Below are 23985 nucleotides of genomic sequence, written 5' to 3' on the forward strand. Positions count from 1 at the left end.
CTCCATGTTTTCTAAAACAAAAAGTAAATGTTACAATCTTTTGAGCCAGGGTTCCATTCTGGAATCTTCCCGTCCAGTGGTAACACCAATTGGGATCATAACATAGGTCACTAGCAGACGATTGAAAGAGGAACCGTTCAGCTCATCAATCCGGGTGGGATTTGGATCAGGTACCCACGCACACAAAGTTGGAAAGGCAACTTGCAAACTCACAAAACCACTGGTTCCTTCAAGTAATAATCAAATAAATACAGTGCAGAAAAGGCCCTTCAGCCCATCGAGTCTGCACCGCTGCATGAAAGGCACTTGACCTGTCCCCCTAATCCAATTTGCCAGCACTTGGCCCACAGCCTCGAATGTTAAGACATGCCAAGTGCTCATCCAGGTACTTTTTAAAGGATGTGAGGCAACCCGCCACTACCACCCTCCCAGGCAGTGTGTTCCAGACCATCACACCCTCTGAGTAAAAACATTTTTCCTCAAATCCCCCCTGAACCTCCCACCCCTCACCTTGGACTTGTGTCCCCTCATAACCGACCCTTCAACTAAGGGAAAAAGCAGTTCCCTATCCACCCTGTCCATGTCCCTCATAATCCTGTACACCTCGATCAGGTCACCCCTCAATCTTCTCTGCTCCAGCGAAAACAACCCAAGCCTATCCAATCTTTCTTCATAACTTAAAGGTTCCATCCCAGGCAGTATCCTGGTGAATCACCTCTGCACCCACTCCAGTGCAATCAGATCCTTCCTATAATGTGGCGGCCAGAACTGCACACAGTACTCCAGCTGTGGACTAACCAGTGTTCTATATAACTCTAACATAACTTCCTTGATTTTGTAATCTATGTCACGATTGATAATGGCAAGTGTACTATATGCCTTTTTCACCACCCTATTAACCTGCCCTCTGCCTTCAGAGATCTATTTACAAACACGCCACGGTCTCTTTGTTCCTCAGGACATCCCAGTGTGGTGCCATTCATTGAATATTTCCTTGTCAAATTGCTCTTCCAAAGTATAACACCTCACACTTTTCAGGATTAAATTCCATTTGACACTTTTCTGCCCACCTGACCATCCCGTCTATATCTTCCTGTAACGCAAGACTTTCAGCCTCACTGTTAACCACCCGGCCTATCTTTGTGTCATCCGCAAACTTACTGATCCTACCCCCCACATAGTCATCTAAGTCATTTCTATAAATGACGAATAATAGGGGACCCTGCACAGGTCCCTGTGGTACGCCACTGGACACTGGCTTCCAGTCACGAAAACGGCCGCCTGTCATCGGCCCCTGTTTCCTACAGCTCATCCAGCTTTGAATCCACCTTATCAAGCTCCCCTGGATCCCATGTGCAGTTGCCTTCTTCATAAGTCTCCCATGTGAGACTGTAGGATCCCTTATCCTATCCTCCAATAAGAGTCAATTTTCCAGTTGATTGTCCAAAATACAACTTTATTGCGAATTATTCACTTTCACACACTTGTATAAGAACTAAGTCAAAACTTAGATCAAATCATACATAAACTGGTCAGACCATAGCGAAAAGCATAAGAAAATAAAGAAATAAATGATTCAAAAATTCAGGAAGGCAGGCATTCAAGAATGAACCTTGACCACGAGGTCTTACTCTTAAGGGAACCCCTATCTATGGACTAGTCCCTCATTTACTCTCATTGGGTTCTAATTCTCAGGTGAGACCTCCTGGTTCGTTCCAATAGATGCCTGTTACTTAGAGGGCAATTTACTCATTAAACATTGGCCATTACTTAAGATTGACTGGTGTCTGTCAGGAATAATTTAATGTGTGGGTGGCATGTGGTGCAGTGGATAGCACTGGGACTGCGGCGCTGAGGACCCGGGTTCGAATCCCGGCCCTGGGTCACTGTTCATGTGCACATTCTCCCCATGTCTGTGTGGGTTTCACCCCCACAACCCAAAGATGTGCAGGTAGGTGGACTGCCCACGCTAAATTGCCCCTTAATTGGAAAACAAAAAATAATTGGGTACTCTAAATTTATTGAAAAAAAGAAATAATTTAATGTCTACGAGTGCTGCCTTATGAGGAAGGGATTCTCAAGTCACGGCTATACATTAACCTGGCTGTAGATACTTAATTGATACATTCTTATTACTGCATGCACTGGAATACAATAGTCTTTTCATTATATGACACATTTGTAGACATGGCTCTAAAGTTCATGAGTTGATTCATTATCTGAAACTATGACTATTTTTCCACAATCATTGCCTTTTGAATAATTCCATTCTCTAGCAATGCCTTCAATCAATACCTAAGGCAATAAGTAAATAATCTACCAGGGATTCGCTTAAGCAATGTCCACGGTACTAAAAACACGGGTGGTGCCAAGCCCGAAGGTAGCGATCATCGGAGTGTCGGAAGAGCCAGGAGTTTAGGGGGTGAAAGAGGCTGACGTCTTGGCCTTTGCCTCCCTGGTAGCCCAGAGATGGATCTTGTTAATGTGGAGGGACTCGAAGCCCCCAACCTGGGTTAGTGACATGGCTGGGTTGCTCAGTCTCGAGAAGATAACGTTCGCCTTAAGAGGATCAATGGGTTGGGTTCACCGAGAGGTGACAACCATTCGTTGACTTTCTCAGGGAAAGTTTAAATGTCAGCAGATGCATATTCCCGGGGGGGGGGGGGGGGGGGGGTGTTGTTTTATGGTTGTGGTGTGTGAAGATTGGGATGGGGGTGGAATTGTTTATTGTACCATGTTTATGTCATTGTTACCATTATAAAACTTTAAAATACCTTATTAAAAATATTGTTTTTAAATGAAAATGGCTTATTGTCACGAGTAGGCTTCAATGAAGTTACTGTGAAAAGCCCCTAGTCGCCACATTCCGGCACCTGTCCGGGGAGGCTGGTACGGGAATCGAACCGTGCTGCTGGCCTGCTTGGTCTGCTTTAAAAGCCAGCGATTTAGCTTGGTGAGCTAAACCAGCCCCTTATCTATCTATCAGGTACCTTGTCAAATGCTTTGCTAAACTACATCATCTGCACTACCCTCATCACTTAGTCACGTGCTCAAAAATTTGAATCAAATTTGTTAGGCATGACATCCCTCTGACAAAGCCAGGCTGACTATTCCTGATCAAACCTTGCTTCTCCAAATGGTGTTAGATTCTTTCCTTCAGAATGTTGTCTGTTAGTTTTCCAACCAGACTTGAGACTCACTGGCCTGTAGTTCCCTGGCTTATCCCTGCAGCCTTTATAAATAGTGGGACCACATTTGCAGTTCTCCAGGCTTCTGGCACCTCTCCAGTGGCCAGAGAAGAATAAAAAATTTGGATCAGGGCCCCTGCAATCTCCTCCCTCACCTCCCACAGCAACCTGAGCACAATTCGTCCCGACCTGGAGATTTCTCCACTTTTAAGCCTGTCAACACCGCCAATACCTTGTCCCTCCCTGTGACAACTTGTTCAATAACCTCACAGTGTCTCTCTCTGAGTTCCATATCAGCCTCCTCATTCTCTTGGGTGAAGATAGATGTAAAATATTCATTTAACGCCCTACCAATGTCCTCTGGCTCGACCCACAGATTCCCCCTTGATCCCTAATGGGCCCTACCCTTTCCCTAGTTATCCTCTTCCCATTGACATACTTATAGAATATCTTGGGATTTTCCCTACTTTTACCACCCAGAGATTTCTCATATCCCTTCTTTGCTCTCCTAATTGCTTCTTAAGCTCCATCCTGCACTTTCTGTACTCCACTAATGCCTCAGTTTATTTGCTTCCCTTGTACTTATTAAACATCTCTCTCTTCCTTCTCATTGTACCCTGAATATCTCTGGTCATCCATAGTTCTCTGGGCTTGTTACTTCTTCATATTACCCTCGAGGGAACATGTTGTACCCTCCCCATTTCCTCTTTGAACACCCCCACTGCTCTTCTGTAGATCTCCCCACCAGTAACTTGTTCCAATCTACCTTGGCCAGATCCTGCCTTATTTTACAGTAATATGCTCTCCCCCAATCCAAGACCTTTTTCTGCAATTTGTCTATTTCCTTGTCCATAACAAACTTAAATTGAACCATGCTGTGGCCGCTATCACTAAAATGCTCCCCTACCATCACATCAACCACCTGTCTGGCTTCATTCCCCAGAATTAGGTCCAGCACTGCACCATCGCTTGTCGGATCCCCCACATGTTGAGCTAAAAATTTCTCTTGTATGCATTTTACAGACTCTGCTCGATCTAAGCCCTTAGCACAATGACTCACCCAGTTAATGTTGGGAAAGTTGAAAGCACCCACTCTAATTACCCTACTATTGATTTTACACACTTCTGCAAAAGTGCATACATATTTGCTCCTCAATTTACCACTGGCTATCTGGGGGTCCATAATAAACACCTAGCAACGTGGCTGTCCCTTTTTTATTCCTAAATTCGACCCACAAAGCTTCATTTAATGCCACCCCCAGGATATCATCTCTCCTTACTGCAGCAATTGACTCCTTAACTAATAATGCAGTGCCTCCCCTCTTTTGCCCCCTCCCCTGTCCCTCCTGAAAATTCTGTACCCCGGGATATTAAGCTGCCAATCCTGCCCCTCCCTCAATCACGTTTCTGTGATGGCTACTATATCTTCGTGACACTTGTTAACCCTTGCCATTAACTCATCCGTTTTACCTGTAATACTCCGGGCATTAAAATAGAGGCCATTCAGCCTTGTCTTACTCCCCTGAAACTTATACCGCTGTATTCCCTCTGACTTGATTATTTTTCTGTGATACATTGTGTCCCTATTCTGCAAACAGTCTGCGTCCCCTCCCCCGGCAAATTAGTTTACACCCAACAGCACAAGCCATAAAATATGGGATCTCAACAGCCCCCAGAGAAACTCAGTTACAATCATTTATAAAATGTGACTGAATAACTGTAATTGAAGTTAATGCCAAAAATGGAAAACCTTACCTTCCAGTCAGGAGGTAGCTGTGCACCAAAACCAAGGGCGGGAAACATCTTGTCACTGTAGCATGAAGGAAGGATGAGAGAGAGAAAAAAAAAGCTGTGGGTTTCTTCCTTCAATGAAATCAAGAATTCTAACAGTTCTTTTGACACCAATTATTTGAGAAGAACAGCTACACATTGAATATTTCAACTGCCAGAACAATTAACAACTTTAAAGTAGAACAGGGCTGTTGTACAAAATTCCGACACAGCCTCATATACCTATGTCACACGATCGTTAATGGGGCAAAGAAGGTGTAGAGAAAAATACAGTTGGTCTCCTTTATCTTCCACTGACATTTTCAGCCACTAAAACAATTTTACAAAAGGTTGACTTGGTGAGGGGAAATATCTATTTAGCAAACATATGCACAGGGTGGAATTATAGTTCCTGGATCCCGATTGAATGTGAGGAAATGCCGCCCCAGACAGATGAAAACTCGAAACAGGAGTCAAAATGTCTCTAACTCTTAACTTACATTAGCAATCCTTACACTTAAAAAGAACAATCTTATGCAAACAACTGGAGGGCTTTTTTGTGATGGACATTTTCTGTACAGTTAAATTCCTGTAGTTTTACTGACGAGAAAGAATTTTAATATAGACATCAAGGATTGACCAATACAATTATTTACGGAAATGTCGATCCACTGACACCCAATTAAATTAACATGTTAATGCCTGCGCTAATAACTGACGGAGGAATATCATGAAAGCATCAAATAGCTGGTCGCCAACATCAGCACCAGTAATCTTTTAAACAATCAGTAATATCTATAATATTAAAATGGTTTTTTTTCTGACCAGACGGTTTTGATTGGTCTGTTTAAGGATGCATCTGTTGGTGGGCATCTTCGATGGGCAGTGCCTGCTTATGCGGAGGCACGTAAGGCATGAGGAGGACTGTATCACATGACACAGGTGTGGTTGCCAATGGTTGATGGCGGGGGCTGTGGCAATGGGATGGAGGGACTGGTGGAGGACAAGAACAGCGGATGTTATGGGAGCCGAGCAACAAAGTTACCTTGACTGGAGGTATTTGTTTCCATGAGGAATGAGATGGGATGGGATAGATTGGAGGACTGGGAATGGTAAGAGTGGGATGCGGCAGGCATGGGAGGAATATAAGGAATAGGATGGGGATGGCATGATAGGGTGGGAATGGTCTGGGCGGGGTGATGAGAAAATGGAATGTTTAAGTGTGGCAAAACGGTGGGGCAATTCTTTAATAAAACATATTTTTCAAAAGCTAAAAATGAAGATGAACTGGATCTGAATGAAAACCTTGAAGCAAAACAGTCCAGTGAATTAGTATTGATTCTATAGATGAAGACGATGATAACAGTCTATACCCACCAGAGTTTCTACACAGTCTATCTCCAATGGGCACGCTACTGCACAAAGTTAAAGTCAAGGAAGGAGTAATTTTAATGTTGCTACAAGACCTGAATCCTAAACATGGGACAGGATTCTCTATTTGGGAGACTATGGGCTGGATTCTCTGATCGCCGAAACCGCGTTCGGCAATTGGCCGGAGAATCCCCATTTATGCTGGAATCGAAGGCCGCGCCGTTTAGCGATGTACCACCCCCTCAAAAATGACATACTCAGGGAGTATGCCACACGCTGTATGGACGGCCTCAGGACGTCACCTGAGGCCCTCCACCGATGCTCCGCCCCCGATGGGCTGACTCCCCGACAGCGTGGGACATGTGCTCACACCGTTCAGGACCTCGCGTGGCGGCTGTGGACTGAGTCCAGCACCGCCACAGTGGGGGGTGGGGGGGGGGGGGGAGAGAGCTGATCCGCTGGCAGGGGGGACTTCGGTGGGGGCTGGGGGGACTGGTGGGGGGGGGGGGGGGTGGTCCGGTGGTGGAAAGGCTGGCTACAGGGGGCAGCTTTTGGCAGGACGGGACCGCAAGCGGCCGGCGCCATGTTCCACGGCTTGGCCGCCGCTGCTTGCACGTTCGGCGACGGACCCGGCCATTCTCCGGCCATATCTGCAGGTAAAGCCGGGGGCTTTACGCTGCATGGCTGCTAGCCCCCCCACCAGGATCGGAGAATCCATCGCTATGTTCTCCTGCTGTATGTGAACTGCAACCGTTTTACGCTCTGCCTGGGTGACCCCATCCCCAAGTACAGAGGCGATCCCACCCCAGGGGTCCCTATAATAGGGAGACCCCCCCTCCCCAGGTCCTCTTTAATAGGGACCACCCCAGGGACCTCTGTAATAGGGGACCCCCCCAGGAACACCTGTAATAGGGCGACCCCCCCCCCCCCAGGAATCCCAGTAATAGGGAGACTCCCCAGGAACGTCTATAATAGAGGGACCCCGCCTGGGGCCTCTATAATAGGGGAAACCCTCCCAAGGAACCCCTGTAATAGGGGTCCCCCACAGAAACCCCTGTATTAGCCCCCCCCCCTCCCACCAACAGGGTCCCTGTTATAGGGAGGCCCCCAGGAACCCCTGTAATAGGGAGACCCCCCTCAAAGGACTCCTGTAATGGGGGACCGCCACAGGGAATCCTATATTCGGGGGACCGCTCCCCACAGGGACCTTGTTACAGACCCTCTCCAGGGACCCCATGATAAATGGGACCCTGCACCGGGACCCTTGTTATTAAGACCTATTTGTATTAATTTACATGCTCCCACTGGCACGCAGCGTGGCAGTCAATTCCAGGGGTCGGAGCATCACGTTCGGCGCCCGGCATCAATCCCAATTTTGCCCCAACGCCTGATTCTCTGTCCCATCAAGGAATGCAATGTGGGCATCCCAGGACGGAGAATCCTGCCCAGGACTTTAAGATGGATGAGTTTGGTAGTTATGGAACTACTTTCTTCGTTAGTGGATGCTGAAATTATAACAGGCAGTTTTTATTCCTATAGAAAGAATTATTCCTGGAATATTGGAGTCCGTAAATGTAAAACTGCTTTTTCAACTCGGGAGAAAAGAGATCCCAATTAGACCTTCGTATACTTTGACTTTAAAAAAGTCACAAGGCTACACTTGTTTGCAGTAGGCCTATTTTTACATATGAACTGCTTTTTCCAGAGTGAGGACTTTTCTTCCCATAAATTTAGAATACCCAATTCATTTTTTCCAAATAAGGGGCAATTTAGCGTGGCCAATCCACCTAACCTGCACATCTTTGGGTTGTGGGGGGGGAGGCCCACGCGGACACGGCAAAAATGTGCAAACTCCACACGGACGGTGACCCAGAGTCGTGATCAAACCTTGGACCTCAGCACTGTGAAGCATCAGTGCTAACCACTGCACCACCGTGCTGCCCAGATTGAGCACTTTTGATTCTGTTTTTGAATTGTCATCTTGTATTTAAAGACGCACTGTTGCAATAAAGATAGTAATTTGACTGCAAATATTTTGCAAATCTCTGCTAGTTTACTATATTAAATATACTTCCTGCTGCCTCACAACTTTATTAATCGTGCTGCACATGCAGAACCCCCGCCCCCCTTTCAGTTAGACCTTCATGACATACTGTAGTTATAAAGTAATCTCCTTGTGTCTACAGAAGAATCAGCTGAAATTGTGAAATGGCTTCGCTACCATGAAATTATTCCTCATGATATTTTTGCGATTACCCAGTGGCTGCCATGGAGCAATGACAAGTAAGATTTGTTGATCACGTTCTCATAATACTGAACAAAAGCTGAAAAGGAAATGAGCAGCAGTTACTATGGAAACAGTCATGTAGCTACCAGGGGCCAACGAACCATGAGTGTCTTTATTTTTCAAGATTCTAAATGGAAAGAAAATATTGACTCCTCCTCCTCAGGATTTATATTTGGCAGGGATTAATTCAGAACTTCTCCTATTCCTGTTGCACCTTCACAGGAAACCCTGTTCCCTTTGCAAATGGGATTTCCAACGAACACCCCCTGAAGCTGCAGCAATAGAAGCCCCGAGGAAATTCCCAAAGAATCTATTCACCATCCTGGCAATAGGCTTTCGAAGGGAAATTCTTTTTTTTTAAATATAAATTTAGAGTACCCAATTAATTTTTTCCAATTAAGGGGCAATTTAGCTTGGCCAATCCACCTAGCCTGCACATCTTTGGGTTTCATAGATTATCATAGAATTTACAGTGCAGAAGGAGGCCATTCGGCCCATCGAGACTGCACTGGCTCTTGGAAAGAGCACCCGACCCAAGGTCAACACATCCACCATATATATCCCCATAACCCAGTAACCCCACCCAACACTAAGGGCAATTTTGGACACGAAGGGCAATTTATCATGGCCAATCCACCTAACCTGCACATCTTTGGACTGTGGGAGGAAACCGGAGCACCCGGAGGAAACCCACAGACACGGGGAGGATGTGCAGACTCCGCACAGACAGTGACCCAAGCCGGAATCGAACCTGGGATCCTGGAGCTGTGAAGCAATTGTGCTATCCACAATGCTACCATGCTACCCGAAACCCACGCAGACACAGGGAGAATGTGCAAACTCCACACGGACAGTGACCCAAAGCCGGCATTGAACCTGGAACCCTGGCGCCGTGAGGCAGCAGGGCTAACCCACTGCGCCACCGTGCTGCCCTGAAGGGAAATTCTTTTTCGAGCTTGTGGCGTGCGGCCAATTTCAGGGATGATCGGCCGGTAGGGTCAAACTAATTAGGGGACTAGAATGATAGAATTTACAGTGTAGAAGGAGGCCATTCGGCCTATCGTGTCTGCACTGGCCCTTGAAACGAGCACACGACTTCAGTCCACGCCTCCACCCTATCCACATAACCCAGTAACCCCACCTCAACCTGTGGACAGTAAGAGCATTTTAGCATGGCTAATCCACCTAACCTGTACATCTTTCGACTGTTGGAGGAAACTGGAGCACCCGGAGGAAACCCACACAGACATGGGGAGAAAGTGCAAACTCTGCACAGTCACCTGAGGCCGGAATTGAGCCCCGGTCCCTGGAGCTGTGAGGCAGCAGTGCTAACCAATGTGTCACCAAGCCAACCAGGGTGAGGGTTCGCCCTAGGTAGCGAGGACTTTTGCCTCAGATCGATTCCTGATGCTGACTGGCAGCCACAAAGGTGCAAGACGCTGAAAGACAGTGTGCTGGATTCTCCCAAAATGGGGCTATGTCCCCAGACTGGTGTAAAAACGCTGGCGTTTCACTCCCCAGTTTCCTGCAAAAATAAAGGTCAATTCACTTACCTCCAGCGGCCGCATCGAGCGCGATGGCAGACTCGGACCAACACGCACAAGTTAGGCCCTCCCGATCGGCCGCGCGCCGCTGAATCGGACCGGCCCAATAGCTGCCCCGGCTGTACGTAAGGCCCCTCCCCGGTGCTTGATCACCCCGTCCCCCACCAGGGTGGCCGCGGACTGAGTCCGCAGCCGCCGTGCGAGAGTCCCGACTGGCCATACCATATTAGTTCCACGCCGTCGGGAACCCGGCCGGTTGGGAGCAGAGTATCTTGGTCGGGTCTCTGGCAATGGCCCCACAGCCGCATGGCATATTTTGCAGACGAGCGATTCTCCAGGGACCGGAGAATCGCCAGAGCGGCGACGGGCCCGATTCGGTCGGGAACATCAATTCTTCGCTCCCACGCCAAATGTAATTTCACATTTATGTGTGAATAAATGTTAGTTGTTTCATATGTGGCTGGTGAGCCACAGTTATTACAAAGCTGGAAGACAAAGACAGTTGAAGCTGCTCCACAACATTAATGCCATTGTGATGTGATTCGTGGGTAGCAGGGTGAAATAGTGTAATTAGCTATTGTGGTGAATGTAACATGATAATTCACACTATGGGCGTGATTCTCCGCTGCCCACGACGGGTCGGAGAATGGCAGGAGGGCCTTCCCGACAATTTTCACGGCCTCCCGCTATTCTCCCCCCGCCCTCCGGCCGCCCCCCGACATGAATCGCTGCTCGCCGTTTTTTACGGCGAACAGCGATTTTCTTGCAGCATTCGTGAAAACGGCCGCAAAGTGCCTGTCCCGGACAACCATGGCACCGATTGGCACGGCCGCACCACGGCCGTGCCAAGGGTGGCATGGGCCTGCGATCGGTGGGCACCGATCGCAGGCAGCGGGTCCGATACCCACGCACTATTTGTTCTTCCGCCGCCCGGCAGGATCAGTCCGCGGGGCGGCTGAGGGGCATGACGGCCCGCGCATGCACGGGTTTGACGCGTCTGCGTGATGACGTCATCCGCGCATGCGCGGGTTGGAGCCGTCCAACCTGCGCATGCGCGGCTGACGTCATCGTGCGCGTCAGCCGTTGTGACGCTTGGCGCGCGGACTTAGCGACGGTCGCTAAGGCCGCGATGCCGTGCTTCACGGGGCCCCGCTGCTAGCCCCGCTCGGGCGGGAGAATCGGGTCCCGGGAGGGGGCGCGGAGGCTGCCGTGAAACATGGCCAGTTTCACGGCAGCCTTTACGACTCGCCGTATTTGCGGAGAATCGCGCCCATTATCTTTGTAAGCGCAGTAGCGTTATTTGACCACTAGGGGGAGTAGCTCTGGGAATGCTCAGGAGCTTGTACAGGGCTCCACCCTTGGCTCCGCCCATGACGCCTCCCCCTAGTGCTGCTGTATAAATACCCTTGTCCAGAGTCAGCCTGCAGTTCACTGAGAGTTCATCAACACAGGCTGGCTCTGTAGTAAGTCGATTAAAGCCTATATTCATATCGGAAACACGTGTCTGGTGAATTGATGGTTCCATCAGCTATGTAACTGGCTGGAAATGACACCATGAAAACAGGCCTTTGGCCTTACTTGTCCAGATTTAGCAGGACTTGAGCAGAAAACTCAAGTGATTTTCTTCACAGCCATTAAAGAAACAAATACTTGCATTTATATAGCACCTTTCACATCTGCAGGGTGCTCCAAAACATTTTATAGCCAATGAAAAACCTTTGAAGTGTAATCACATTTGTACTGCAGAAAACATGGCAGCCATTTCCTTCGGCCTGTGAGAAATTCAGGGTGCATTTTAAACTCCCCACGCCCCTCACAAAAAGGTGGGTGTGGGTTGGATGACGACTACATAAACTATAAAGAAAATGTTAACCTAAATCCAATCCTCCTTGGACCCTTCCACCTCCAGATTTGAACAGAGGTCAGCATTGGGGCTGAGTGTGAGGGAGTGATAGGCCATGAATCCACTCCCAGGTGTTAGGTGGATCAATTAAATTAATAACGCAGCGTGTCTGAGAATTTTTTTCTGATCCAGTTTAAAATCCGGGTTTCCCAGGTTTCATGAATCCCAGCATCTAAAGTCTTGTGGATCAGGCAGATTCGGAGTGTTTAATCTGACCCAGCAAGCAAACCAGGTAATATCTTCAGTGATCAGAAAAACCTCCACCACAATTTGATGACCGCCTGCTGTAAGATCTTCATCCCTCTTCCCGCACCTCTCCCCATCTCGATTGTTTCCTCTCCTCCGTCATCGCTCTGGTTCTTCCATCAATGTTATCCTCAAACCCCTGGGCGTGATTTTCCCAAAAGGGAACAAAGTCCCCTAGTGAGCGCGTTTAGCCGCGTGTTTCCCGGCCCTCGCAGTGCAGATAAACACATGGCTATTCAACCTGACTCGCGTTTTATAAGGGGCCTGAATGGGGAACACGCGGCCGAGGCTGCACACAGCCTCGTTTCATACAGTGGGGAGCTCTGCTCGGCGGAACTTTCCAGTGTAGCGAGATCGAAACACCATTTAAAAATGGTGTCCCGATCTCCGAGGCCCCCGAAGCGATCCCTGACCTCTCCCCCCAGCCCGAACGCACTATGGAAGGGTCCGCAGCATCCACCCACCCGTCACTCCCATCCAGCACCTAATCAGGGCACCCACAGCCCGATCATGCATACAAAACAATGCAAGATTGGCACCTCGGCAGTGCCATCTGGCACCCTGGCAGTGACCATGCCAGGTGCAGTGCCACCTGGTACCTTCACAGCCAGCTGGCACCGCCAGGGTATCCAGGTGGCACTGCCAGAGTACCCAGATTAAAGTTATTGAAGTTCTGCAAAGTCCAACGCAACATTATGAGCTAATGATTGGAACAAAAAGTCGCAATGGTGTTGGAGCTGCCCCAACGATGGGGCAAGAGGTCTGAATTTGAAGGTGGAAAAGGTAGGATCAATTGTTGAACAGCTCCTATAGCAGAAAGGCTCTTTACTAGTTCATAAGAACATAAGAACTAGGAGCAGGAGTAGACCATCTGGCCCTTCGAGCCTGCTCTGCCATTCAACGAGATCATGGCTGATCTTTCGTGGACTCAGCTCCACTTTCCGGCGCAAACACCATAACCCTTAATCCCTTTATTCTTCAAAAAACTATCATTATCTTGAAAACATTTAATGAAGGAGCCTCAACTGCTTCACTGGGCAGGGAATTTCATAGATTGACAACCCTTTGGGTGAAGACGTTCCTCCGAAGCTCAGTCCTAAATGAATCTTCCCCTTATTTTGAGGCTATGTCCCCTAGTTCTCCTTTCACTCGCCAGTGGAAACAACCTGCCCGCCTCTATCCTATCTATTCCCTTCATAATGTTATATGTTTCTATAAGATTCCCCCCTCATCCTTCTAAATTCCAATGAGTACAGTCCCAGTCTACTCAACCTCTCTTTCGTAATCCAAGTCAAACTAGCTGTCTTGTTCTAATATGCAGATTTGCTAAAAAGTGATCCCGTCCACAATGGGCAGGATTTACATCACTATGTCTCACGAGGTTGTGTTGGATCTCGCACGACACGGTGAGCCAGGTAGATTCCGGGAGCGGGGTCTCCCGGCTTTCATTGGCCACGCTGCGCCACAGCGAGCAGCTTTTACGGCGAGTGTGGAGATTGGATCGTACATCCTGTCTCCACTCCACACCCCTTCCCCATCGGTGTCCTCCCCAATCCTATAACCTATTTCACCCCTTCTCTCCAGTCCATTCCGTGGCTCTCACTTGGTGATGAAGACATGCCCACCCAGCAGCCAGCCAGCCTTCAATATCTCTGGTTCCAGCTGGGAAATGGAGTCCAAAAATGTCAAATACGACCTGCCGTTAAATTCGGCATTCTTCTGATTTTCCCTGGTTGCAAAATTGGTCCCCCTGCCCATCCCTCCCCATTCATATCAGGGCTGAAGGCTATGTCTTTCACTTCATCAGATGAGTGATTCACAAACGGTTAGAGAGTTACAGATGTCCACAGCACAGAAAAGGCCCTTCGCGTCTGTGCCAGTCAAAACAATCACCTAATTATTCTAATCCCATTTTCCATCACATGCCCCATAGCTTTGAATACCCTGGCATCGTAAGTGCACATATAAATACTTCCTAAATTTATGATACGTTCATCCCCTTTTAGGGGATTTGAAATTGGTAAGGAGCTCATGTGGGATCTTTATTTTCCTACTGACAACAGCGGGAGCACAGATTCATGTGTCATCGATGTTTTTCGGTGAAAATGAGAGAAGTGAGAGAAAACATGCCTTAGACAAGTTACCCAAGGTTCATGGTCTTGATCTCGGACATATCTGTGATGCATTCCACGAACGAACAGACCATGGGTGCCTATTGTGTAAGGTTTCAGGATGATGTGCAAAGCTACTGGAGGATGGCTGCTGCCATGGAATAGGCCTGTATGAGTCTGTGCTTCAAATGCAGGAGGGTGTTGGTCGGGGGCGGGGGATCTTCTAACCTCAATTACTCATGTGTACTGCTGCACTTTCTCTTCCGTCCCAAGCCAACTTCCTCTGACAACACTTACCTTTTGCCCTCTTTGTTGGCTAAGTATCATCACCCAAGCCTATCACTCGGATGTGAGCACAAGTATGTACAGCCGTGTTTTACAGTGCCATCACCAGACATTTGCATGCGGGTTTACTTTCAGCAGGAGTCACTTGTGCGCAATCAGAAGCAGCTTTTCGATTCTCGCCTCCCCCACCCAGAAACTCTGACATTGATTGCACCTTCCCTGTCTGAGATCCGTTACTTCAGCACAAGCTGGCGATCAAACCCAAGATTACAGTGGTTGCAATAGTTCAGCTCGTTACGCGTTCAGCTCTGAGCAGGGGGAGCTCCTCAGTATTGTTCCTAATCAACAATGTAATTGTGAAGAATATTATGCTCACAGATGCTGGTTAGAGCCAGAAGAGGTGTTGCAAAATACAAAGGAAGTTCAATTCAGAGTTTAATGAAACACAATATGTGTTAAAACCACTGAAGAACTCAGCACAGAGTCACAGAACAAAGCATTGTAATCAGGCTTCCAAACCATCTTTGCCTTATCTTTGCATTATCAAAAGCCACAAACCCTTAGCTGCCCTTATTATACGCCAGGTCTCAACATTGCAAATATTCAATCTATGTCTGCAGTCTAAACAGTGGGGTTGAGAAGCTAGGCTCATTGCCAAACATTGTTTGGACATTCCAAGTGCCTTTAGAGCTCCAAAATGGCTTCCATGGTGCAGCACGCACTTATGGCACAAACCACTTTGTGACTGCCTGCCAGAAATAGGCAGAGCAGGCATGGTCATGCAACAACAACTTGGTAACTCTAAAGTAAAAATACCCCAAGGAGCTTCACATGAGTATTATAAAACAAAGTATTATGTCGAGCCAGTTGAGGAAATATTAGGTCGGTTGGACAAACGTTTGGCCAAAGAGATAGTTAGTGTTCTAAAGGAAAAACTGAGATGGGGAAATGTAGGGAGGGAGTTCTTGGGGCCTGAAGGCACAGCCTCCAATGCTGCAGCAATTAAAATCGGGAAATAACGTAAGAGGCCAGAATTGGAAGAGTGCAAAGGTCTTGCGGATATCTGAAAGTTTTGGGGCATTGGAGATTACAGAGATTGGGGGGTGGGGGGGGGGGGGGGGGGGGGGGGGGGGGCGCAAGGCCATGGCTGGAAATTTCCAGCCCTGCCTGCAGCAGGAATCACTGTTTGTGGGATGGAAATACTGAAGAGGGGCCAAAAGTCCGCTGACCTCTGGCGGGAATTTCCGGTCTCGCCGTGGTAGGGCCTGTAAATTCCCGGCCGAGGATGAAAATTTAAAAATCGGCACATTGGCTGAACAGGAGCCAATGTAGGCCGTGCAGACAGGCAGCAATAAGGGAATGGGACTTGGTGCAAATTAAGACAGAGGGTGGGAGTTTGGGCGATTTCAAGTTTACAGTAGGTAGAATGTGGGAGACCAGCTAGGAGTACATTGGAATAGTCAGGTCTGGCGATAACAGTGACACTGATGTGGGTTTCAGCATCAGCTGAACTGAGACAGGGCAAAGTCAGGGTTGGGGGGGGGGGGGGGGGGGAGGGGGTGTGACGGTGGAAATAGGCCTTAGTATGAGGTTGGAAGCTTAACTCAGGGTCGAATGCGATAAAAAGGTTGCAAACTGACTAGTTTAATCCCAGGCTGTTGCTAGAGAGAGGGATGGAATCAGTCAGTAGTTAGGGAATGCACTTTGGAGTTGGGACCAAAAATCATAATTTCACTCTTCTCAATATTTAATTGGAGGAAATCTCTGCCCACCCAGTGCTGGATGGCAGGTAAATAATCTGATAATTTAGCAACAGTGAGAGAAGAAGTGGTGAGGTAGAGTTGGGAGTTGTGAAAATACTGCTTTCAGATAATGTTCCCGAGGGACAGCATGTAAATGGAAGGCCAGAGTCAGTGTGCAATGTTGATTTGATGCCGATACTCCTACTTTGGAGCTCTACACTTCAGCCAATGCCCTCTCCTAACTTCACACAGCTGAACACACATCCAGCAGCAGAAAGGTCCCTGCAGTAATGCTACGCCAAGGGATCATCAGCTACTTATAAATGAAATGCTGGCTCATTTCTTCTGAAGGTTACTCTGATTTTACAAATGTTCTGTGCTGCCTATAGTTGTTTTAAGTCACAAACGTTTCCAGTGAGTGGCGCAGCAGATGGTCAGGGGTTGTTAAAGCTTGCCCACAAATCAGTTACACACAGACATGTGACCATTAGTAGGCACTGCCCGTGGAATACAGCATGACTGGGAGAATGAACTGAAGCCACATGAGGGAGAGGGAGAAGGATGAGGAGGAGTAGAAGGGGTCTTAGCAGGGAGACCATATCCACCCAGGATGTTCAGAGAGCAAATCCTCCACCAGAACCTGAGTGAACAACAGTGTGCGACATCTGCACTGGAGCAAGGATGTCCGCATTGCAATCTGCCACATGTTGCAGTCACAGCTGCCATCTCTGAAAAGGGCAAGGGCTATGTTTGCTAGTGGCTATGGAGTTGACTATGGTTATGAATCTTCCTGCATCTTCTTTGTCGCGGCTGGAACTGGAGATGTTTGCCATCCACTGTTGCACGGTGGAAGTCACTGAGGCTATCCGTTTACATTTCACTGCCTCTTGCCAGAGAGTAACGGGTGGAAGGAGCCCAAAGCTTTGCTCTGATTGCAGAGTTCCTCATACTGCAGGTTACTACTGACAACATGCTGTGGGAGCCACGTGTTATCTCTGTCCTATGCTGGAACCAAAACGAATTCCACTACCTCACAGTTCTGCTAGTGTGACCATAGGCAGCAACATGTGCAGGTATTTGCCCAATATCTGGGCTGCAGTTGCAATGCCTTCAGTTTGCAGCATTGCACTGTGCCACCATGGCAAACCAGGGGTGGCTATTGAGTGATAAGGGCTCTCCACTAGTTCATGACACAGATACACAGCCCAGCCACACATGGACAACACACATACTGTGAAAGTCATGCTTGCCACACAAAATGAGAGAGCAGGCCATTGGCTTGCTGAACATTCCCGCTGCCTGGATAGCTTTGGAGGAGCCCTGCAGAGCAGATGTCAAGCTTCATGATCATCTGTTGCGTGCTGTACACGCTTGATATTGTGAAAGGACAGGTCTTACCAAAGTTGCACATTCAGCAACTGAGGAGCTGGAGCATGAGTAAGAAGAGAAGAGGAGTAAGAAGAGAAGAGGAGGAAGAGGAGGGGGAGAGGTGACCAAGATGGCCCCTTTCTGCCCAGGATACCGGTGAAGAACTAATCAACTGCAATCACCAACAGTCCCACAACTTACCTTCCCTCAGTTACTGACCGTCACATTGCCCCTGTTATAACCTGCCTGCTTACCATTGACTGGGAACTAATGACTATCCCACAATCCTATGGGAGTATGAGCTTCCCCAATGAGGGGGGGGCGGAGAAATCATTAGCAGACTCCCTGCATAAATAGAGCTGGCCAGTTTGGAACCAGAGAGAGAGAGGAATGGGCAGTAAGGAAGTTGCTGCTGCTGTTGTATATATATATGTTATTGTAAATAAATGTTATTTCTTTGTATCCTGAAAACTCGTGCTGGATTCTTCGTGGCCCTCACAAAACTGGCGATGAGGGTTAAAGTGAATAGCTGTCTACACTGCTGAAGCCACCTCCCTGGATTCTTGTTGGATACAGGTTGGAAGTTGTTTTCTATTACACCATGCCTCTGTACGGACGTTTGGATGTTTTTGATGCTGCGCTGGAAAGCTGGAACCAGTATGCACAAAGGATACGTTATTATTTCCGGGCAAACAACATCATCGAAAACGAGCGCCAGGTGGTCATATTGCTCACCGCCTGCGGCCCGCATGCGGCCAGACACCAAAACGTTTGAGGAACTTGTGAACTTAGTGGGGCAACATTTTAACCCAACCCCATCCACAATAGTCCAACGTTACCGGTTTAATACCGCTGAGAGGACCACAGGAGAATCCCTTGCCGAGTTTCTATCCAGGCTACACAGGATTGTGGAGTATTGTGACTATGGTGAGACCTTGTCAGAAATGTTACGCGACCGTTTGGTTTGCGGTATTAACAATGCGGCCACCCAGAGAAAATTGTTTGCCGAGCCAACATTAACTTTTCAACAGGCCATTCAAATAGTATTGTCCCGAAAGAGCGCAGAACAAGGAGTGCAGGAGCTACAAGGAATGGAGGTGCATGCCTTGGGGCGCAACCCCTTCCGTCCGAAAGCATCCCCCCGCACCCCTGCGGTACCTTGGGCGAGGCGATGTCCGGATCGATGCCAGTGGCCGTCAGACATTCCTCCCTGAAGGGAGCCTTCTCCAGAACCAATGGATGAGGACCCATGTCCATGTCAGACTTGTAGGCACCGACCCCGTCGCGGACGCCGGTCCTGGGGGTGCCAGAGGCGCCGTCGTTCCGTCCGAAACTAGAGCCAGCCGTACCTTTCATTTGGCTGAACCTGCGGCGACTACTCCTGAGGACGTGGAGACGGAGGACGACTGCCTGCAGCTGCATTGTGTGGCAGCTCCCCGTGTGGCCCCCATTAAAGTGACAGTACGGGTCAATGGTCACCCGCTTGAGATGGAGTTGGACACTGGCGCAGCGGTCTCCGTGATCGCCCAGAGGACATTTGACCGCATCAAGCAGGGTATACAGACACTTACATTAACCGACACACAGGCCAGATTGGCCACCTACACGGGGGAACCATTGGACATTGCAGGAACTACGATGACCCCTGTTGTTTATGGACACCAGGAGGGGCGTTTCCCACTTATCGTGGTGCGTGGCCATGGGCCCAGCCTGTTGGGCCGGGACTGGTTTCGCCATTTGCGGTTGCAGTGGCAGCACATCCTCCAAACAGTTTCTGGAGGGTTGACTGAGGTGCTAGGACGATACCCAGATGTATTCCAGCCCGGTTTGGGGAAAATAAAAGGGGCTGTAGCTCGTATCCAAGTCGAACCAGGAGCTACGCCGTGCTATTTTCGGGCGCGCCCGGTGCCTTACGCCTTGCTCGAGAAGGTACAAGGGGAGCTCACTCGTTTGGAGACTTTGGGTATCACCAGGCCCGTCCGTTTCGCCGACTGGGCAGCACCAATTGTACCTGTAATGAAGCAAGATGCCACAGTTCACTTGTGCGGCGACTATAAACTTACAGTGAACACGGCTTCCCAACTTGACCAATACCCAATGCCTCACATAGAGGATCTCTACGCAAAGCTTGCAGGTGGACTCTCGTTCATAAAATTAGATATGAGTCACGCCTACCTACAGTTGGAGCTGGACCCTGCCTCCCGGCCATATGTAACGATTAATACACACTGGGGCCTGTACGAATATACACGTTTGCACTTTGGAGTATCCTCTGCCTGCGCTATTTTTCAACGCATTATGGAGGGCATTTTGAGAGGTTTACCGCGTGTTGCTGTCTATTTAGATGACGTTTTGATCACAGGGACGTCGGAGCAGGAACATTTGGAAAATTTGGAGGCTGTCCTGAGACGCTTTTCGGAGGCTGGAGTCCGTTTACGTCGCACAAAGTGCGTTTTTTCAGGTGAAGGAAGTAGTCTACCTGGGTTATCGGGTGGACTGCGAAGATTTGCACCCCGTCGCAGAGAAGGTGCGCGCAATTCGACAGGCCCCCGTCCCGACTGACACTTTGCGTCTTCGTTCGTTTCTCGGCCTCGTAAACTATTACGGAAAGTTCCTCCCCAATCTGGCAACTACGCTGGCCCCGGTGCACATTCTGCTAAAGAAGAATCACACCTGGGTTTGGGGTCAGCCGCAAGAAACCGCTTTCCGGCGGGTAAAACAACAATTGTCGTCGTCTGGGTTACTAACCCACTATGATCCTGGAAAGCCTTTGCTCGTCACATGTGATGCATCCCTGTTTGGTATTGGGGCCGTCCGGTCCCACAAGATGGAGAACAGGGCCGAGCGGCCGATAGCTTTCGCCTCCCGCACATTGACTGCAGCGGAAAAAAAGTATGCGCAGATCGAGAAGGAGGGCCTGGCAGTGGTCTTTGCGGTGAAACGTTTCCACCAGTACGTATATGGCCGCCACTTCACCATCGTGACTGATCATAAGCCTCTCCTGGGACTTTTCAGAGAGGATAAGCCTATCCGTATGGATCCAGCGCTGGGCTTTGTTTCTCGCTGCATAGGAGTATTCTCTGGAGCACAAACCAGGAACCCAGATAGGGAATGCCGACGGACTGAGCCGATTGCCTTTATCGACCGGCCCCATGTGGACCCCCACGACCGGTGAGGTGGTTGCAACCCTAAATTTTATGGACACCTTGCCTGTCACGGCATCACAGATCCGTGAATGGAGCCAGTCCTGTCAAAGGTTCGGCACATAGTCCTGTATGGTGGGCAACATAGACAGCTCGCAGGCAAGTTGCGGGCATTTTCCTCCAAGCTGTCCGAATTCAGCGTGGAAGACGGCATCCTTTTGTGGGGGACGCTTGTGATTGTCCCGGAAAAAGGACAGGAGCTGATACTGAGAGACTTGCACAATGGGTATCCAGGTATGACCAAAATGAAAATGTTGGCCCGGAGTTATGTCTGGTGGCCAGGCCTCGACACCGACATTGAGAAGGTGGCCCAAAATTGCTCCATTTGACAGGAGCATCCGAAGCTTCCGCCGACCGCGCCCCTACATCACTGGGAATGGCCAGGGCGGCCTTGGGCGCGCTTGCATGCGGATTTCGCCGGCCCTTTTCAAGGATCAATGTTCCTGCTATTAATCGATACCCAGTCTAAATGGCTAGAGGTGCATAAGATGGGAGGCACAACGTCCTGCGCAACAATCGAGAAGATGCGTTTGTCTTTCAGTACGCACGGCCTCCCTGAGGTGTTGGTCACGGACAATGGCCCTCTGTTCACAAGTGAGGAGTTTGCGAGGTTCATGAAGATGAACGGCATACGCCATATCCGCACTGCCCTTACCACCCGGCTTCAAATGGGTTGGCGGAGCGCGCAGTGCAGACCTTCAAACGAGGCCTAAAGAAGCAGTCTTCTGGGTCGATGGACACGAGACTGGCTCGGTTTTTGTTTTCATATAGGACCACCCCCCATGCAGTGACTGGGGTAGCTCCCGCAGAACTCCTAATGGGCCGTAGACTTCGCACCCGCCTTAGCATGGTTTTCCCGGACATTGGCGCAAAAGTATGCCGCACACAAGAACGGCAGGGACATGGTTTTTCTCGGCATCGGCCGATTCGGCAGTTTACGTCCAGTGACCCAGTGTTCGTTCGGAATTTTGCTGGTGGTGCCCAGTGGGTTCCTGGCGTAATCTCTCGCCAAACGGGCCCTATCTCTTACCAGGTACAAGCCCAGGGGCGTCTCCAGCGCAAACATGTCGACCATGTTCGGTCCAGAAGACTATCCCTGCCAATAATTCCCCGCCCCAGGAGCTCATTTCTACAGCCGCAGAGACCAGACACAATGGAAAGAATTCCTCACAATCTTCCTCTGGTGCCTCACTCAAAGCCTGCGCAGGTCGTGACAGAACCGCGTGGAGATAAAGACGCTGAGATGATGGAGGCAGCAGACTCTGCCTCCGAGATGGAGACACAAGACACCTCAGAGGGGGAATCCTCGGGCCCACGGGCCGTGGATGTACAACCATTACGCCGTTCATCACGGAAGCGCCAGTCTCCATCTCGTTACACGCCGCCCGATCCAGCGCCTCGTGCAAATGGTGTCCGGACTGCGGCAAAACGAGTCCAACGCCCTCTTTCGCCAGATTCTTCGGTGGATTCCTTGGACTTTGGCAGGGAGGGATATTATAACCTGCCTGCTTACCATTGGCTGGGAACTAATGACTATCCCACAATCCTGTGGGAGTATGAGCTTCCCCAATGAGGGGGGCGGAGAAATCATGAGCCGACTCCCTGCATAAATAGAGCTGGCCAGTTTGGAACCAGCAGAGAGAGAGGAGTGAGCAGCAAGGGAAGTTGCTGCTGTTGTGTATATATATGTTATTGTAAATAAATGTTATTTCTTTGTATCCTGAAAACTCGTGCTGGATTCTTCGTGGCTCTCACAAAAGCCCCCTGGCCAAAATTCAAAAGCAAACCCCAAAAAGCTAAACATCACAAAACCCAATTTAGAAGTCAAACTATGCTATCTTAACCACAAAGATCAACTTGCGTGTGCCATGAGAGTGCTTTTCTTCCAGGTGTCCTAGCCTGGCCTAGTGCTGTGGTGCCCCTATCCAACCTGTTTTGCCTCCACCTTATGCTACACCTTACCCAGTGTCCAAATGCGTCAATGCGCATGATGTAATCGGTTTGGTTTAAATGGCTATCAGAGTTGAATAGCAGGCAAAACTGAGATATGATTGTGAGATTGTAGCAGTGTGTGAGGGTGAGGTGTAACAAATGATTATCAGGTATGGGGTCTGACTGTTGGAGATTAATGGTAGGTGCATTTGACGGTTGTGGTGATATGGACAGTGGCTGAAGTTACTGGTGCTGTTGGTGGATTACAGCAATTGAAGATCCATTCCTGTCCCTTGACCACACATGTGAGGCCACTGAATTTATTGCGTCCAGTCAATAAGTAGCATGGATAGCACTGGCTGGACGCAGAGGTCATGTGAATGAGCAGGCAACAAAAAGGTGGTGTGCTGACTGCTTTGCAATCTATGGATGTAGGTCAAAAGTGCATCACTATCTTCATGCCCATTACTGGAGGCTCTCCAATCTAGCCCCCTATTTATCTCTATAATGAACGTCTTGCTGTTGTAAATGTAGGAAAGTAATTTTGTTTAATCTTAACTTTTAATAGAGTTTTAAATTCATTTTTCTGTAGTTTTGATTCCGTGCCACCTTTTACACAGGCTGTTCTAAAGCAGGCATGTCCAACACGTAGCTCGCAAGCACTTCCATATGGCCCATGGAGCAATTGTTAAAAATGTCAGTAAGACGGCTCAATGCATTTGAAGGTTCCTATAGAGGGACCCCTCCTCCCATTGCAACATGTGCCCCATCTTCATTTGCTGTTGATAGATTAGCTATTGAGCCTCTGCTCACCATGCTTTCCTGTGTTTCCGGTTGCCACATCTGGCTCCGGTCGTTTTCCTGGTCAGACTCTGGTTACTTTCCGCCCCCAGCTCTCCAAGTATTCCACCGGCTTTCCCTATGCTCACCCCCGGCTCTCCCTATGTTCCCCCGGTTCCCACCACATTCCCTCGGTTCTCCCTGCATTCCCCCAGTTCTCCTGCATTTGTATAGCTCTCCCTCGTTCTCCTGGCT

At 49.0% G+C, this 23985-nt stretch overlaps 1 protein-coding gene across 3 annotated transcripts in view; it reads right to left on the reverse strand.

Moving 5' to 3' along the window:
- The window catches only part of cpne2 (copine II), a 360136-nt gene that overhangs the window by 128838 nt on the left and 207313 nt on the right, over positions 1 to 23985 (reverse strand). For all 3 annotated transcript variants that reach the window (XM_038806867.1, XM_038806868.1, XM_038806869.1), the window contains exon 12: positions 4944 to 4998. In XM_038806867.1, the coding sequence (XP_038662795.1) occupies positions 4944 to 4998 (55 nt within the window). The remainder of the gene's footprint in view (positions 1 to 4943; positions 4999 to 23985) is intronic.

Source organism: Scyliorhinus canicula, chromosome 9 (assembly GCF_902713615.1).
Source record: "Scyliorhinus canicula chromosome 9, sScyCan1.1, whole genome shotgun sequence".
In the NCBI taxonomy this organism is placed as follows: domain Eukaryota; kingdom Metazoa; phylum Chordata; class Chondrichthyes; order Carcharhiniformes; family Scyliorhinidae; genus Scyliorhinus; species Scyliorhinus canicula.